The sequence below is a fragment of the Micropterus dolomieu genome, linkage group LG09 (genome assembly GCF_021292245.1).
Source record: "Micropterus dolomieu isolate WLL.071019.BEF.003 ecotype Adirondacks linkage group LG09, ASM2129224v1, whole genome shotgun sequence".
NCBI classification, from domain to species: Eukaryota; Metazoa; Chordata; class Actinopteri; order Centrarchiformes; family Centrarchidae; genus Micropterus; species Micropterus dolomieu.
The window spans coordinates 15158925-15178507 of NC_060158.1; the positions used below are offsets into that span (position 1 = coordinate 15158925).

At 42.4% G+C, this 19583-nt stretch overlaps 1 protein-coding gene across 2 annotated transcripts; it reads left to right on the plus strand.

Annotated features, from left to right (window-relative positions):
* Positions 1 to 30: 30 nt before the first annotated feature.
* mylipa (myosin regulatory light chain interacting protein a) lies at positions 31 to 18159 on the plus strand. 2 transcript variants are annotated; one of them, XM_046057761.1, is made up of 8 exons: positions 31 to 250; positions 1534 to 1724; positions 10352 to 10537; positions 12381 to 12578; positions 12894 to 12911; positions 13794 to 13958; positions 14922 to 15345; positions 16509 to 18159. In XM_046057761.1, exons 1-8 carry the CDS (start codon positions 164 to 166, stop codon positions 16698 to 16700), a joined length of 1461 nt encoding a protein of 486 aa, XP_045913717.1. In that variant the 5' UTR covers positions 31 to 163; the 3' UTR covers positions 16701 to 18159. The 2 variants fall into 2 exon arrangements, with proteins under 2 accessions (XP_045913717.1, XP_045913718.1); XM_046057762.1 differs by lacking the exon at positions 12894 to 12911 and having other exon boundaries at positions 32 to 250.
* Positions 18160 to 19583: the final 1424 nt, after the last annotated feature.

Genomic DNA, 19583 nt, shown 5'->3' on the forward strand with positions numbered 1-19583 from the left:
TCATTGATATAGCCCTACAGCTGGTGTCTCAATCCGCCACACGAAGTGGAAGGGCTGAGAAAGTGACGAAGGCTTGATGTAGGGGGGTTTCAAGAGGGCTCGAGAAGTGTTTTTATTATTTTAAAGCGTGGCACGCCAAAGATTTAGAGAGTACACAGCCAAAATGCTCTGCCACGTTACTCGTCCGGATTCGGTGGTGATGGAAGTGGAAGTTGACGGGAAGGCGAACGGTGAAGACTGTCTGAATAAGGTAGGCTGGTGTGGAATACACACCACGTTTTCTTATTATGATACCATTTTAAAATACAGTGTCATTTTCAGGCAGGGCGGCAGTGTTTTCTTGCGAAACTTCAAACGTCCCCTTTCCCTGAACTTCAGCTTGATCGACTCGTCGCTTATCCTATGTGTGACTTAAATATTCTTGTAAATAAGATGATCTCTGCACGACGATGCGTAGCCTACTTCAGTAAACTGTATACGCTGTTTGACATTATATCCACTGTAAACTTAATTGGTAAACAACAACAATAAAACTATGGAAACGTCTTTTCTCAGTTGCTGCACGTAAGGGCGGCTGAAACAAAATGTTCTGCTGCGCGCAACGTGCAAAAAAATGTTACACGTAACAATAAAACCTTTAAAATGTCGATTTATAGTTGAAACGTATGACTTAATCTACAAGAGGAAAGTTTCGACACCATGGGCTTAAACTGGCTGTCGCCTCTACCTGGATTAGTCGGAGGCAGATGGCTTTGTCGAGGTTACTAGAGTTCATTCTTCTGCCTTTGCATGCACTTGGCTTTGTCGCTCCGCTCAAACCGAAACTTTAAGTTGTTAAGGTTGCCTCCCATGGGGACAGGAAGCATGCAAACTTTTCCTTTCATCAGAACCCTCAAGTAGTTTTTTCCGCTAATAAAATGTAAATCAATTTCATAGGCATAGCACAATCCCAATTTGCCTGGTGTATGAATGAGTTTTATCTCAGCCCCCGGGATCCGTGCAGACGTACACCAGCAATTATGTAATACCCCATGGCCGTCGCCGACGCTCAAGGGGCATGGGATTGTGGGTTTCATGAGCCTCCTTTATCCCGGGAGAGCCTCCAAGTTTGCTTCCACCCTATCCCGACCTGTAGAATATTGATGGGTTTTATCTGTGTGAGAGTAGCACCGTGGTAGCTGAAACCCTAATGAACAAAGTGATAAAGGCACTCTTCTTTGCTTAGCCTCCTGCAGGCCTTGTGAAACTTTGATTCCTGTTGGGGAATTCTGTTGATTTTTGCCACCCTCCACTGGGAAAATCCAATATGGATTGTCCTATTCAATGACATTTTAGCCTGCTGGCACAACACAAAGCTCAACATGCTATATGTCCATCGTGCTGTGAAAAGACGCTGCCAGCTTTTAAAGAAACTAAATCTTCCTCTGTCCAAATGATTCCACACTCTTTCCCACACAGTTGGTTTTAGGCTCCTCTTTGAATTTCCTTGTCCACAATCCACATTTGTGACCCATTTCTTTCATCTCATCCCAGGTTTGCAGAAAGTTGGGCATAATTGAAGTGGACTACTTTGGGCTGCAGTTCACCGGCAGCAAAGGAGAGAACCTGTGGCTAAATCTGAGGAACCGCATCTGCCAGCAGATGGATAATGTGACGCCCTGTCGATTGAGGCTGCGGGTCAAGTTCTTTGTGGAGCCCCATCTCATTCTGCAGGAACAGACGAGGTATGTTTACCAGCTCGCGTGCTGCATAGACAAATCTGCCACATGAAACTTTTTGGGCATATGAACAGATATGATAACCGAAACCTTTGTCACATACTTCATGCAAATTAGCATGTCACCGTCTTTGGGTTTGTCATTAAAATATACTTTGATTTCTTTATGATTGCAATGAGGAGCACCTGTTGGAAGAAACAAAACTATTGTTTGTAAGTTCCCAGAGCGTAATGTGATCACTTTCCTTGCAGTACAGTGAAACGCCCTGTAATAACCTCTTCTGTGAGCTCTTCCGGGGTTACTATAGGTCATTTTTGGTGGCGCACTAAGCAGGAAATGTGATCCTGCAGCTCTGTGCCTGCCCCTAGGGACCCTCTGTGTGACAGCCAGGACCTCTGTCACTGCCCCCATTCAACTCAAAATAACTTTTTTTGTTTCAATTGTTTGTGGCCAATTTTGTCTGAACAAAAGCACAGCTCTCCATTTGACATTTCTGCAGATGCTGTTTGGAAACTCTGCGACATGCCAGTGTAGGGTGTTTTCCTCATAACTTTTGTTTCCACAGAAATAAACCATTATTTCGTGTCAGCACTGCAGCTGGGTTTCATAGTGATATTTGCAGTAGTTTTTGAAAGAAGCAGGATATATATTTAATATGAACGTAAGATTTTTAATCACCTGTACCTGAAATGGGATGTTTTCATCTAAGAAACACAAAGCCAGCAAACAACTTGCTACAGCATATAACGTATTGGAGTCATATCTCCCCCTACAATCTCTCCCCTCTGCCAGATTAGTTTAAAGAAGAAACACCAGGCAGAACAAAGTAACAAGCCTGGACAAGTCTAGATCCTCCTGACTCAGTATTATCCAGCCACATTTTCATTTCAAGTTATAAATAGCTTGTGCATTGGCAGCCCCCAGAATCCTGTCCAAAAGACATTTTACACACTGTATCAAGTTTGATACTGTGGATGTTCTATTCACCCCAGGCGCTGCCGTGAGTGTCTGATACTGCAGGGTTGGAAGGGAGGGCAGGCTTGAGGGGACATTTGTTTGGTGTCGTTTTAAGCTCCACCACGCTGCTCTTGCCCTCTCACTTGCGCACACACACAGCATGCCACTAGAGCTGTTCATTAAACTGACATGTATCTGCCTTGGCCAGGATTTGTCTGGCATTCCAGTAAGCTCTCAGTTTCTTCCCAGTTCACTCACTGCCCCGCGTTCAGCTGTTTCTCACTCCTTCCCTCCCGCCCTGCTGCATCAAATATAAAGATATCAACTTTGCTCTCTTCTTGCTTCCTAAACTCTGTCCCATATTTGGCAACCTTTTTGAAGAAGAAAGTGAAAGGTAGTGTGGAGGGTCGGGGGAGAGAGCATGAGCACGGCGGACTCTTGGCTGCCAGCGCTATGACCTCCACTAGATTAGCAGGGGTTATCAACAGATGGCTGCCGTCGGGTGGGGGTCATGGGGTTGTGAAAAAGGGTGAGATAAAGATGTGAGATGGCAGGCAAGGGGATGTGGGATTGCTGCTAATAAATACTCACACACGGCGCACATCAACATGCTGTCACGTAGTGTGTTATATTTTGGCGGCACCTTCATGCCATCCATCTGCTCAGATTTGATATAATTTGCAAACATTGGTATCAGTTTTAGAGTTAAGGCCAAGGTGTTGTCATTTTGGGGACCTACACAGCTCTGGGGAAACTGCTACACTTCATTTCCAAGGGCCATGTCAGTATATGTGTGATTTCTGTTAATTACTGTCACTCATCAACTATATTAAATGTATTGTTTTTCTGTTTTGTTTTTTTACTTGTATTGAAAAAATTCTAACTTGAATTGGATAATATGTTCATACATAGTGAATTAGTGATTTGAGGACCAGGTGGGGCCCCATGTAACATATTTTTTGTGCTTTCAACTTTGACCTACTTAAGCTACCACAGTTGTCTCCACACAACTGAGTGCAGGCATGCAGCATTCCTTGTCATGGCAAACAGACTTTCCTCTGTTGCACATTTTTGTTACTCTCATGGCTACAGACAATGTATGGCATACAGTTTGCTGTATTTACTGTCAAAACAGTCAAACGATGTTAGACAGTGAACATTAGCCACGTGGCACTTTATAACCACACAGCAGGTTTCAGTAGCTTCATAGCCAGTGTATGTGAGCTGGAGTAAATATTCTCAGCAGCATATGGACAAAGCAAAAGGACCTGTATCGTAACCGCATCTCACTGCTGAACTGAGGGGTGGGCCTCTTTTTCTACGCCCTTCTTATAGGCCTTATTACGTAACCTGCGCTGGATTGAGCACGCACAGAGCTGCTTATATAAGCTGCTGTGTGCACTGCCACGTAAAGCCTAGCAGGTCACTGTGTTCATGCTCACATGTTGCTGACTATCTGGGTACTTTGCGTTAATTAATTTTTCTCTCATGCTGGAAAATGTACTATCCAGAGTCAACTTCTGAGACTTCTTCTTAACCCGTTTTCTTTCGTTGATCATTACATTTAAATCCTCCATTTGCCCCATCTCTCCCAGACTTTTTTTTTATATTTATTTTTTTATAAATCTAGTCTCTCTGTAGGGATCCTTTCCATTAATGTTGTCAGATACTTAGAGTAACAATCTGAGGCTGTCGGTGGCAAAAACAAGCACTTTAGTGGCGCATTTGTCCCCAGCAGCCATTGCAGCCCGTTTGGCAGCTGTGTCATTGGTGAGTTTAATTTTGTTTCTGTCCAGTTAAAATGAACTGTGTTTTACAGTGATCTGCAAGGTAAAACTACTGTTATTGTAAATGGAGTCTGGTGGGCGTTAGAGCTAATTTGTTTTGGTCTGAGATGCTGGTGCTGTAGTGCGACATTTAGTGGCAGTGAATGTCACATACAGCTTGTTTTTAGGGACGCTGACCCAAGGGCCTCAACAACAACCTGTGTTATCTGCATCATTAAGCACCACTTGCTAGGGGGTGTTTCTGGTTTAAATATGCGACTGTTTCCCCTTCATTAACCCTCGTATTTAACATTCTGATCAGGCAAACATTGGATATCCTGAAAGGGCACAGCTATTAGCGCAGGCTTTAACAGAGGTCCTGATCATTAACCTCGCTGGTGTTGGGCTTACCTTTTTAACTCTAGTAAATCCAAACCAAATGAGTTTTAACTAAGGAGGAGGCATTATGTCTTTTAATAATTACATCTCAATATATTTTGCATTGCATTTGTAGACTGTATCAACTAGGAAAGGACTTTGCATGGATGTACAACATTTACATTAATAATCATTGAGAAACATTCCCACAATTTTGTGTGCCTGAGCGTAAACGCAGTGCTTGACGAAAAGGTTTAACTCAACTACACTTTATATTCTGCAAGCTACAGCTTTGTATAAATAAATTAAATGGCAGTTTTATCTTACATTAATTCACCATTAAATCTGAGACAAGAGCAAATATCTCTCAGACAAAATTCCTGCATTGCCTCTAACTGAATGTTCTGCACAAACAATTTTTGTGGTAATTTATTCAGGTCCCGCACAAGTTATCATTTCTTGCTCACTGTGGCAGGCTGCGGAGACGGTCAAGCCAAAGATCACACAAGATGCCTGTGGGTCTCCAAAAATACCACCAAGTTTTATTTATTTTTTTTTTAATTTTTTTTTTTATCGGCATGCTCCACCATCAGTGATAAGTTGCTTATACTCTCCCTGTGAGCTTATTTCCTCCTCCGTTTGTTGTGCACTCAAGTAACCTCGCCCTTGTTTGTCTTGTTTGAAGTCATAACATTAGCTCCTTTCCCAAGAACGACAGAATGGTTATATTTGTTTGGCGCCTGAATTTAGGATTGATGCTGGGCTTTAATCACTGTTTTACCATCTAGTACAGAGCGCCAGCCTTGTAACCCAAGGCTTTTAGCATACAAACAGCTTCATTGTTTTATTGGTGTGTAGCTTTCAATTCAACTCTGCATGGAGCAAAGCGTATGTGTTTACATTTAGTGCTTGAAATAACTGTGTTGCAGCTTCCTTGTAAATTAACGCTTCAATAAGCGTTTAAGTGTTTGACTTTCCATTCATCTCATACCTTGGGAGATGATGTTGAGCAGAGTTTACTACAGTTCATTGACTGCTGGTGACCCCGCAGCACACAGCTCCAGGCAGTGTGTTATTTGACTAGCTTACAAACCGCATGGTTGAGAGCACCAACCGATGAGAGGAACTCTACTGGTGATTGGCTAGATGCGATGCAGTCTCTAGGCAGAGGTGTTAGGTTTCAGTTTGCTGGGACTCTTTGTTCTTCTGTGTGGTGACGCGGCTGACATTCTGCATACTGGTGAACAGACACTGGGATTGGGGCAGAAAACACTAAAATGAGACAATGGTTTTATAGATGTGCGGAGCAGACTGGAGAGGTTAGTTGACTTGGTAATGAGCGTCCGATTTCTTCTCTCTGGAGTACATATAAAAACTTGTAAATAGTTCAAAAGTCCTCTTATAAAAGTTCCAAATGGTTCAACATTGAGTTGCTTAAAATGCACAAACATTGCATTTTTGGATTTTATAATGTTTTACATACACGACTCCAATACTGGGCAGAAGAAATCAGCTGAAAAACGTTAATTATGTCATCCTCATCCCCATAGCTCAGCTCTGTAGCCAGTGACCTATTTTCAAATATTATTTCTCAGGGTTCAGGCTGCTTTAATTGAATTATTCCAGTCAGGCAATCAAGTATTCAAACGTTCCTGCAGCACCTCCCCTTCTCCCACACCCCTATTTTGAGTAGCATTCATTTTCTCCTATGCTGTTAGCATTCTCAGGGGTATTATAACTGTAAATTAGTACGTGTCTTAAGACAGTGATTATGGGTTTTCTCTATGAAGGACAAAACAACGGTGAGGGATATAAAGTAAAATTTGGCCAGGAAATTTTGGTCCCAGCACAGACTTCCTGGCATTCAGTCTGTGTCTTGTGGGTTAGTGAGTCTAAAGAACAAGGCAATGCTGCAATGATGGCTGCAGCGCTTCACGGACAACTCTGCGATAACGTGTGTGTGTGTGTGTGTGTGCGCGCAGATGTCTCTGTATAGTAAAGTGTGTTGGTCCTTGACATGGTTTATCAAACTGAAGCGTACAGAGGCGAGGTCTAACTACTGATACAGTGTCTTCTCATGTGTGAGTCCGATGCAGCCTGGCATCCCAGCAAGACACAGATTCTAGTCCCGTGGTTCTAGCCAAGTCACTCTCAAGGGAGGCACAGCAACTTAAACTCCCTGTCATCTGCTCAGATGCCCGTTTAGTTGAGAATGCATTTATCCGTTCTGTTGTCTCTTGTCTTGTCACCTTGGTTACAGCCCTGTGTAAACCTGATTGAGGGTTTTGTACTTGTAATGGAATAACATCTTTTGTTTGTGCGCGTGTCCAGACACATGCAGTCACTTCACATCAGTAGGTCTCAGATGGTGTGCCCACTCAGGAAACCTTTTCAAAAAAGGCAAACACAGAAGGCTTTTAAAGTCCATCTCAACCAGTCAGCCTCGAACACCATGTTGGGAGATGAACTATGGGTTATAGTCTCTCCCATGCTCTGAACTTAGTTTAGGATGGACATTGACAGGTGCTGAAGCAGCACTACGCCTCTCGAGCAGATTGATCCTGCTGAGAAGCTACTTAATGGAGAGGCCATGGAAATATAGATACTTGTTGTTGTTGTTGTTTTTTTTCTCAAATAGTTTATACAATAACCAGACTATATTTAGGGCATTCTGTACAAAACATCTGCCCTTGTTAAGAGTTATGTAGTGCATTCTCATTTCTGTGCAAAGCTGGTGTTTAGAGCAGCAGATAAGCAGTATAGCTTCACAGTGGCCTCCATGAGATAAATTGCTACCTGCGTGTGAAGCCGCTGTGTGTCGGCGATTTTAGTTGTTTCTGTGGTATTTGGCAGACTTCATATTTGATGCCTCAGGGAAGTCGAGCAGAAACTGCATTGGTGAACTGTAGTTACCTCTGTTGCACAGCCTGTTTGTGACTGATGATGATAGTAATACAACTTTATTTATTGTTTTTATAGGTGTTTTCTTCCAAATGATAATTGGAATTTTGACCTGAGCTCAGCAAATTACGTTCACCTGTTTACACATGGGGATCACAGCACCGGGAAATGCTTGAGTCAGATTCCTTACTCAGCAGCCCAGTCGCCAAAAGATACATACCATAGTCCACATTGTCACACATGGTTGGTTAAGCGAAACAATGCTGAGGTTGAACGCAGAATAAGTAACAATGTGGAGTCATACTGTCGGTGTCACAACACCAGACTAACCGGCTCAGACATGTGCTGAAGGAAGCTTTATAAATATTAAATGTCTTGCTCACTGGCACAGTGACCGCTATTAACCTCTTGCCAATCCCCGCCTGAACTATAGTAACCTCCGCGGCCTGCCCTATAGTAAACCTTTGTCGGCACACTGTAGTAAACTCCCAGTCAAATCAGCCCTATTGTTTGCGTCAGGCAGGTAGCTAACTAGCAGCGCTCCATCACATGATGCCTGCTGTGCCTGACACAATAGAGTGCAGTGTTTGTGTGTGTATGCGTTGGAGGGAATGGGATGTTTAACACCATATCAAAGCACTGTTTGTTATGCCTGAGGCTAGTCAGCTATGGGGATTCGTTGTTGTGGTCTGGCTTTATCAGGGGTGGCTGGCTTTGTTTGTGTGCCTCACAGCTGCTTTCGCTACTGTTGTTACTCCTCGGAAGCACCGTGAATGTGCGTCGGACGAGGTGTGTCTGTGTTGCTGCATACTGAAGCGGTTAGCAGGACACAAGTGCGCATATTCTTTTCCGCCATTTGTGCGCTGCTCCCTCAAGAGTCTGGTTTTTAGTCCCATAAGATGACAGAGGAAACGTCACCTCCAGCTCATTACCGTGTCATCTGTTGGTCCCACGAGAAACCTCAGCCGGATGTATCATCTAATAAACAAAACGCAATGGGTTTATTTAAACTTAATAAAGGGATGATGAGTGCTACCTTCCCCCTCCACTCAGTGCCCCTCTAAACCGTCTCAAATATCCTCAAGTCATAGTGTGACCTGATTTGTACAAGTGAAAAATGTCTCTCTTTGCATCATTCTTCAAAGAGAACCCTAGCCCAAGGGAGATTTTGTTTTGTTTTTTTGCAGAAATAACAAGCAATTTCAGGCGCAGTATGCTTTTTACTCTATCACATACCACAGCCAAAATATTCAGACATCTTTTTTCATATTAAATTGTTCTACTGGTAGCACAGGAGGCCAAAGTCATGCTTTCATTTCTGGTAGTGTCAAGTGAGAAATGGGATGTGAATTTTGTTTAATGTGGATGGATACATGGGGAGGAAAAATGACAGATGGCAAAGGCAAGACATCACAAATGAAAGAGCTCAAGGCACCAGGCAACACTAACAGGATCCCAGCTAATCAACAACATAAACCAGTTGGACAGCTTTCAACTGGCCAGTGGTTACAGAAGCAGATGACTGAAAGTATGTTGGTGCCCATGCAATCTTCTCAAGGTTACTGTGCCTTTTGGTAAGCTCAAGGAGGGATCTGTTTAAGTTACTTCAGTTCAACTTTCTTCATGATTAAAGGATTGAGTTACTCAGGGTGTTGCTCCTTCTTAACGTCTCGTCTCCTGCTGCTAGAAGGAAAGAATTCCTCACATCTTCTGGTAAAAACAATGGAAAGGACCTGCCATGGCTCATGTTTGGGAGAATATAGCTGTTTTCCTTGGCCACACCAGAACTGTGTGTTCTCATCTAATGGTTCAGCCCAAACAATAACAACTGTTGTTTTTGACCACTGTTAATCTTTGAACTTTTTTCAGGACTGCCACTTTATAAACCCACCTCATTTCGAACAAGAATTCCCCTGTCAAGCAAAACAAGATTAGTGTTAACTTGGTTTGTCTTTAAATGGGCATATTGCCCATATTGTGTGGTGTTATTTAAACACATTTTTGACATCAAGCCACAGAGCAAGAGACGCAGACAGTATGCAGGCCATTGTAACTCATTTTGAATCCTGTTTTTGTATTCACCATTCAGATTTATCGCTTAACTACACAATGTGGTGACCACACACTGGCCCAGCAGATACAGTACAGTACAGCACAGCTGCCCACTGAGTCACCAAGTTAAAAGTCCAAGTACTTCCTCTACAGGACAAAACAACATTCAATTCTGCAACTTTTTCCCCTCTCTGTACTTCCACATTTAGAGCCTCTAGTGAATTTACACTTAAAGGAAGTTCTAATAGTGTGTTTTGAGGAAGCAATTGAAAAAGAGAAAGTGAGTCATAGTAACTCGTAAACAAATGGCACAGTTGCTTTTTCCACAAACATCTGCTGTCTGTGGTGAAATTCAAGCCCTACAATGACCACCTGCTCTGACGTGTGTGTGTGTGTGTGTGTGTGTGTGATGTCCTGACTCCTCAATGATAACACCTGAAAGTCAGTTGAACAACGAAAGTGGGAACAGTTTGTGATAAGGCTCCCAATGGCAGACATAAAGACAGACCCTTGATTGCGACATCACATTGGCAATTGAAAGATTTCCCATTTGACCACTGTTCTGTTTTCTTCCTCCAGACACGTCTTCTTCATGCACGTGAAAGAGGACCTCCATAACGGTCACCTACGCATGGGCTCAGAACAAGCAGAGGAGCTGAGTGCACTCCTGGCACAGGCCGAGTTTGGTGACTACAACCAAAACACAGCCCAGTACTGGTACTCAGAGCTGTGTGGAGAGGAGCCCAGCACTGCCACTATCAACAGGTACAGCACTACTTTTTATCAGCCCAACATAGGTTTCAAGAGGAGCAGGAAATTGAAATGTTCTTGATTGTCTGAGAAGAGACTGTTTAATTATGAATACATAGCATGCACAAAATAGGTTTTATTCTGTACAGGCCCAGAATTGTTTTCTCTCTACATTTAACTGTAATAAAAAATAGTTTTTAAATGACATTTTAGTAGCCTAATACATACAAGTGAACAAGCTATGGCCAATCATTTAAAGCTGTTGACCTTTCTTCTGTCAGCTCTCCTGAAGCTCCGTCCCCTCACTATCTGTAAGGGAGGTAGGAGTCCACCGCATAAAGACATGATGAAAAATAATAATAAATAAATAATAAATAAATAATGGGTCTTGGCAATGAGCCACGGGTGTTAAAATGAAATGTATGTTAAAATGAAACTGTAATAAATCAAAATGCTATCTTAAGCAAAAAGTACCAAAACGCTACACTGAGTAGAACTGATAGTGCAGTCTTTTCTATTTTGCAGCATTTTTATAAATCACTGTCTTTATTTTCAGCCAAAGTAACTTTATCTATCTGAGGTGAAAGACTTCAGATAAGAGCACATCAAACACAGCGTGCACGTAGGCTCTTAGACAGCTAACATACACAGAACAGCCAAACAGATCACACAGAGCAGCTGACAGATCACGTAGCATGTGTTTGCACTGACAGTACATCTTGAATGTTTTCTCTGTAAAGAAGGGGGTGACAAAGTTTCACTCTCGCAAGAACAAGGATCCCACTGTATAAACAACACAACAGACCACACTATCCACAGCAATGCCTGCCCCACCTGCAACTGTTGGGAATGTATCCAGTAATTACTGCAGTGTCCATTTTGTAATTGGAGCCTTTAGAGTGCCTACTAACATTTGTTGTGTACATGGCACTGTTTCTCACATGCTCTTGAATTGTACATTATCAAGCAATTTTGACTACAAAATAAAGTGCATTAACATGTACAGAAGGACATCACATTGCCTCTCTTGGGTGGGAACTGCATGACAGACCCCTTATGTCTAAACCAACAATAAATTAATTTTATATAAATGATGTACAAAAAGCATTATTAAGCTACTTAAATAACCTGCTACTTTTAAATAAAGCACCAGGCAGAAGGATCCAAGGCAGACAACTGAGATGCATAAACAACTTAAATTCCACATCAGCTACAGCCCACAAATGTTGCCAAATGCAGAATGCTACTTCTCTGCTGCAGCTGCTCATTTGACTCTTTTCCTTTAAGTCGTGATAAACGAAAGAATTTTTCATGTGACTTTTTTTGTTAACTCTCGAGCAGATACGACTTAAAATGTAGCATGGTACAATATGAAATACAAGTAAGACATACAAAGCACATGTAAAATTACAGATTTAAAAAAATGGCCAAATACAATTACACAAAAAACAACTTTGTTAGAGTGATGAGAGTAAATATAATTTGTTACTCCCACCCCTGGCCATCAGGCTTTTTTTTTTTGTTTGTTTGTACAGACTGTGGTTAAAAACAGTTTGCTTTCACAGGCTAAAAGAAGCATTCAGCTATGCTGTCTAAGCATTGATCTCATAAGTATAGTTGTCAGAACAAAACATCAGAGCTTACTGCCGGAGGGTCTTTGACAGCTAAAACACACTATAGTGATACTTATCCTGCTTGTGTAATACACCAGTCACAGTGGGTGTTCCTTAATATAATATTATCTGTATGATAAGGCTTGTGTCAGAAAATGTCATTTCCAACCTGAGCTTTCCAGCAAAATAAACTTAAATGGTTGTCTTTTGTTCCCTCCTCTCTCCTAAACATACCCCTTCTGCAGTATCATATCCAGACACAAGGCCCTGGAAGGTTTGAGCCAGGCCTCAGTGGAGTATCAGGCTCTGCAGCTGGTCTCCTCTCTGGAACATTACGGTGTGGAGTGGCACTGGGTTCGCGATGCAAATGGCCAACGGTTGGCGATAGGAGTCGGCCCTGAAGGGATTGCCATTTGCAAGGAGGACTTCAGCTTAGTCAACAGGTATGCTCCGCCTACACATCTGCAAATAGCTGTTTATATTCTTATATTGGTGGTACCTTACAGGGGCAGACTCAGACTGTCTGAGGGGCAGAGGCGAAAAAAAAACAAACGGGGCACCAGCTTCATGTGGTGGGGCTACAAGACGCAGAAATTGAACGATGTGCGTTCATGCCATTCAAGCAGCCACAAAAGCTAGCATAGACAATCCGTATTCTCAAGCGCCCCCGGAAACGATGTGCCCTGGGCACATGCAGTAATCTGTCCATGCAGAGGGCCCTTCATGTTGTGTTTTTTTTTTTTTTTTTTTTTTTGCAGAAAGGAGCACCCTAGAGGGTACGGCATGACAATTTGTTCATTGAAAGTGTGCCCATTGTGACACTGTTTTGCATTTTCTCGAACGTTGGGACATCCTAAGGGGCACTTCCTCTCACATTGTTCGCCCATGTAGGGCCCGTGTCCACCAAAGCGTTTTTTTTTCTGACGCCAGCGTCTTTTTTTTTTTTTTTTTTTTCGGTCACCGAGAGTTGAAAAATGTTCAACTTTGGGGGAAAAACGCTGCGCTCGTCACTGTCACTTTTTACCCAGCCGTCCAGTCACAGTGCAGGATGGGCGGGACAAACACCGCACCGAGCACATCCGATCTTGAATGAAACGATGTGCCTACTCACTGAGGTGTTTCCTCGCCCGCAAAATCTCATGAACCCACGTACGGGCAGTCTGTGCTCTCATGCTTCAGCCTTCTCTTCATGCAGAGCAAAGGCCAGAGCAAGTATGCCTACATACTTTGTGGTGACATTTTTACATTCAGTAAAATTAAGTAGGCTACCCTACTTGCAACACATCGCCTCCACGGAAATTATGTATCATAGCAACCACAGCGTCTCGGAAAAAAACACTGTGCCTCCAAAATGTACCCTCAGCTGGTGGACACGGGCCCAAAGGCACCTTGGAGGGCACTTTACAGTCTTTCCTCACACAAAGGGGCACCCTAGTAGAGGGCACTACATTACAGGGTTTTTTTTATTGAAGGGCGGCCGTTTGGGCACTGTATCACATTTTCTAGCACACTGGATCACCATAGCGGGCACATTGTCTTGTGTTATTTACGAAAGTGGAATTCAAGAGAGCACTTTTAATCCACCAGTGGTACTTTACATGTCTGCCTTGACCAATATTCAATATGTAACTGTTTCTTCGCTTTTTGTGTCATCTTAGAGTAAGCTATCCAGTCATCCAGATTGCCACCCAGTCGGGGAAAAGTGTGTACCTGACAGTTACCAAGGACACAAGTGACAGCGTGGTGCTTATGTTCAAGCTAATCAGTAACCGGGCAGCCAGTGGCCTGTACCGGGCCATTACAGAGACCCACGCCTTCTACAGGTGAGAGCTAAAGACATACAGTCCACATCAATGACTCGCACATACACTCGGAAACTACATATCTGTGCAGTCGGGTTTTAATAGAAGTAGATTCAGTCCGTTTCATAACTTGGTCCACAAAGTCAGTACTGCCTTTAATTATTAGAGGCAAGTTAGACTCTACTATAGACTGTAGCTCACCTCATGTGCTGAGCCAAGATATTGATTCAAATTAATTTTAAGCTCTGCTGCTTTACTCTGTTTCTATATGGAAACTTTCTGTCAACAGTCTTTCCTGCAAGTCACAAATCATCTGACCTGTTTTAAAACAATCTTGCTAATCACTATAGCATGTTTTGATGATATAGAGCAGTTTATCGTTCACCATCCTTAACTAAAGACTAGCAGATTATGAGAGGTGAGGGGGAAAGCCTGACCTACAATGTGCTCTGTAAAGACTTGTTCTGCTCTATTTGGCATGCGATGCACTCTCTCACATTTGTACACATCGACTAAGTTTGCTCCTGTTCCCTTTTTAACCCTGTGTTTTTTTGTTTGTTTTTTTAATGGTATAAATGCCCTCAAAGTGGGAGACACAGACATGTAAAACATGTCCTTGACCCGAATGGGTGTGGATAGAAACCTAGACCGCACAGGACAATCTTCACTGAGCAGAGATGGAATTTATTTTTTGTGTGTGTGGTAACTATTCAAATGGCTGAGCTATGAAATTGTTGTCAGTCACAACAGTACAAACGTACAAAAGACAGCCCTGTCCTTTTGTTTCAGGGATGGGTTTTTAGCTCAGAGTCTACAGATGTTTTTGCAGGCATGTCTTCATCCTGCTTGCTCAGAAACGTTGTAGTGTTATGGTGTTTATCTCACAGTGGTGGATGTGGTATCAGAGTAGGCAGTGCTGGGGGGATATTAGTAATCATGTCCTGTCAATTTTGTAATCATGTCTCATCTTATTTTCATTTCTAGGTGTGACACAGTTACTAATGCAGTGATGATGCAGTATAGCAGAGACTTTAAAGGCCACCTAGCTTCACTTTTCCTCAATGAAAACATCAACCTGGGCAAGAAGTACGTGTTTGACATCAGACGTACCTCCAAAGAAGTGTACGACCACGCCCGCCGCGCCCTCTACAACTCTGGCATCGTGGACCTGGTGTCCCGCTCTGGCAGCGGCGAGCGCTCCTCTCCTTCACGCTCGCCGAGCAGTGATGAGCAGCAGGACGAAGGGTTGGACTGTGGCAGCTGCCAGCAGAGCCGAGCCCTACAGGAGCGGCTGCAGAAGCTCAGAGAGGCTCTGCTGTGCATGCTATGCTGCGAGGAGGAGATAGATTCTGCGTTCTGCCCCTGCGGACATATGGTGTGCTGCCAGAACTGCGCGAGTCAGCTTCAGGTGAGACTCTTCACTCATTTGTGAAAATGTCTTTTCTACGGAAGACTCATGAGTTTATCAGCCACAGTGGCATTTTCTTAAGTCAAACATACAGAAGTGCTACCATTGGTATTTGCTATACTGCCAAATCTGATGTCAACACTTCCTTAGAAGTAGTACTTAATACAAGTTAATTGGACAACAATGCAAAAGCTTGACCAGCCGATTAAGTTTTACTTTGTTTTGTTTGTTTCTTGATTCGAGGCACATCAGCCTACTTTGAGTTTCTAGCTATACCAAAAGCTCTCTAATTATACTTTAGTTCCAACTTCTCATCCTTTTTTATGGTCCTTTAAACAACATCCAAAGCCTTGCTTACACTCTGCTGACCTGATTGTCCCCCCACTTAATCAGCTAAATGTTGCCCATCTTTGTGGAAACAGATTTTGTGTGTGTGTGTGTGTGTGTGTGTGTGTGTGTGTGTGTGTGTGTGTGTGTGTGTCTCTCTTATAAAGGGATTATAGCAGCCAGGCAAATCTTACTTCAATTAACTCAACTAAGGAACGTGACCCAGCTAACAGACATGTGAATGAGTCAGTAGAAACTTAAGACGAGAGAAAGAAAGTTCCACTGCTTTCAGCATGATTGTGAAGTTTTCAGATTATGACTCTGATATTGGTCAGTTGACCTGAGTGCTGACACATTGGTTGCCTTCAAGGCAATACTCTCCCCATCTCATTTTATGTGTGAGCAGGTGACTCATGATGCTGTCTGATTGTGGTTGCATGTTCTCTTAGCTTGTACTTTTTCTTTTGCTGGCTTTGACGCCTCTTTGTTCACAGTTTACTAGCAACTTGTCCGTTAACCCGTCACAAATTACAAGACTGGTGCATTTGTTAAGTTGGTATAGTTTCACTCACTCTGGTCTTTTCGTGTGTGTTTTTCTTAACAAAATGAGATGTGGTGACTTTTAAGATATTATGTGGTTGTGTGGGGTCTTACTTGATGAGCACATAATGAGAAAGATTCCACTCAAGATTCTCTGGATGAACATGCCAAAATATTGCCAAATGGCCTGCCTTATATCATATCCAACCAGGAGCATGTAAACTCTGCACACAAGCTCACTGTTAATAAATCAACAATACTTTGTGCTTAAAACACTTTTCCTTTTTTCCCCTCAGTTGTGTCCTGTCTGTCGGTCGGAGGTGGAGCATGTGCAGCACATCTTCCTACCCACGTGCACCAGCCTGCTCAACCTGACGCTGACCGACAACCACCAACACCGCAGCAGCATCCCTGCAACCATTCACAGAGAAATTGCTTCTCACAGTTGCTCTGCCACAGAGTACGACCACAAGCTCTATCACACATAAAGACAACTCCACACTTTTTCTCCACTTTTGAAGCTGTACCAGCCAGATTAAGGTTTCACAAAGAAGCAACATTTCTCATCCTTCTATGTTTCCTGCCTGGACTCCTTGAATTACCAAACATATAGAAACTCCTGAGCGTAATCAAAGATCAACACACTCAAACCACTCCCTCAGCTAGTGTGTGTTTGTGTGTGTGTGTGTGTTTTTACTATTTCCCTTGTCTTTTTGGACTGTTGGTTTGTCTGGTCGGTTCTTAGTATTTTTGGTATTGTTTGTGTGTCATTCTGTTCAAATGTATGTTTTAAACACCATTATCCCCTGCCGCTACCTGATTTTTAAATTGGGCTCTTATTCATCCTTAAATTATTGCATCAGTTGACCTGATCCAGAATAGAAACATTCTTTTGTTTTTGAATTGTCTGTTGGTTGTTTTTCTTTGCTCCATATCAAGCTCCTAGCCCCAGAACCCTAACCATATAATGAACTTGTGTTTCAGAAAAGCCCTTACACTGTACATAATGGTCTTCCACTGGCTGCCCGGACATTTTAAAGCTTATCTGTTTTGATTTGATAACTGAGTTTTATGGTGTTACGGAGTGAAACGCATTATTTTTTTTTTTTTATGTTTGGCATGGAAAAAATGATAAACAATTAGGGGGAGTTTAGGGGTTAAGCAGCAGTGCGCAGGGTATAGCACTGCATACTTTTTAGACACACCAGGCACAAAGACCACCATGGCACTGCTCTTGTGGAAGTTCTTTTAGCCCACCACAACTCTGCCCATCAACATGAAATGCAGTATCTTGCTGACACACTCACAATTTCCTTCACCTCGAAACGGGTCTTTATGATTAACCGCCGCTTGTCCACAGCAACAAGCCCAGTTTCATAGTCTGCTGCACCTTTAACATTTTTATGTCCATGCCAATGAAATTAGACATTAAGAGCACAAAAGGCTCTTCTACTAGACACTTAACCACAAGGCTAAAAAATAGGAATTTGTCCAGCAGCAGCTGCTTTTGAAAACCTCAGCTGTAATTTTCTTCTCTGGGTTGTACTAGTGAGTTCCTTTTTGATATTTTTGAAGGGTACTAGGAGATATGTCCGTGCAATACTTGCTTGCTTTTTGAAAAGCGTTTCATTTAAGTTTTATTTAATTTCAAAGACTATATTTTAAATAAACAAAACAAATGACATTGTCACTTTACCAAGGAAGTTTTCCATGTCTGTAGAGGGTTGGCCTTAATGTAGCAGCAACGCCGTGTTTATAATAAACTTTCCACAGACTAGAAGAGGAAAACATTATTTCTTTACTTTTTCACATTATACAGGTAGCGATTTGTTTCTGTTTTCTGAAGCAAAAGCCACTATGCTCTGTAAAATAACTCTTAAAATTAAACCATTTTTATATATTCTGTTTTTAACAAAAGTATTAATAAAGTTGTTTTTAAAAAACAAACTGGATTTGTGGGAAATGTGTTACAGTTTTGTATGTTATCTGAAAGCACTTACATACACGTGGCACACAATTCAGAACATCCAGAGGACACCAGTAAAACCAGAAATATAACTGACTTAAGGAATTAACACTGAGATTGCACTGTATGTTGGATTGACTGTATGCTGTTAAGGTGCACTTATTATTTCAGTGGGTGCCACTAGGCCATTGGTTTCCAACCTGGAGGCTGGGAACACCCAAAGGTCTGGAAATAAATCTGAGTGGTCCTCTGATTAAAGAGATAAGAAAAAAAACTATTTCCCTAAATCTCTTTTTTTATTTTTATTTTTTTTTTTTCTTGTTAAACACTTGATACTTTTGCCTGCCAAACAGCACATATCAGAAAAGGAGAAACTTCTCGCTGTTTGTCTCAAATCATGTCCTCTAATGCCATGATTTATGAGGGGTAACCTAGCAACAACAATCAGTTGTAGTCATCTCTGTCAGGACAATTTTTGATTTATATCATGCCTCTGTTCCAAGAAGTAGATTTACTGATACATAGTAAAACCAGGAATTCCCTTAAATTGAACTCTTGCTAACCTCATTCATGAGGCCTGTTTTTTGTTTTACTCTGCAGAGTTATCGAGTTAAATCAGGGGACCTGCTGTCTTGAAATGGTCAGGCCCCAGAGGTTTCCAATGAGACATGGTGAGAAAAGAAAGCCCAAAAAGGGTTGTCTTGTGTCCTGCTCTGTGTGGAGCAAATGCCTCCCATGACTTTAGTCCTCACTTCTGCAGCACCCCAGGTGTATTGAGCACTTAAAGGCCAACACGTCCTTTGTCATTGTCAGAATAGGAAAGGGATTTGAGAGTTGCACAGTCAGTGGGGCAATGAAGCTCTCTATGTTGATGAGGAATGACAAGCTCCACTGGGCTGTGATTATAAGTACAGTGAGTACAGCAGCTATTGATTAGTCTGACCTCTAACATCCCTCTCTGAACTCCTGTCTTTCCATGACCCTCTGGTTGAGAATGTTTCTCGTCCCTTTCTCATTTTTTTTTTTAGCTCTCAGGCATCACTGCCATTAAACAAACTCCAAGGACACCGATGACAGCAGGGTGGGAGAGATGTATGAGGAAGAGTGCTGTGATTTCTTGTCAGTCAGCCATGCGGAACTGCGAAACAAACAACACTGTGAGTAGCAGTCTGACTGGGAAGTTAAACTTTTTAAACCTTAAGATGCGATCAAGTAAAATAAAAAACATGCAGCAACCTCAGAACAGTGATACATCTTTGCATTCCTGACACAAATTCTCACGCAAGCACATGGATGCATGCCAAGCTGGTCATGTCACAGCTTCTGCACTGACACTTTGCTGTGACCAAGTGACATGTAGTTGAGGCACAAACAAGAAACCATGCTTATGGTATTAGGATCTATT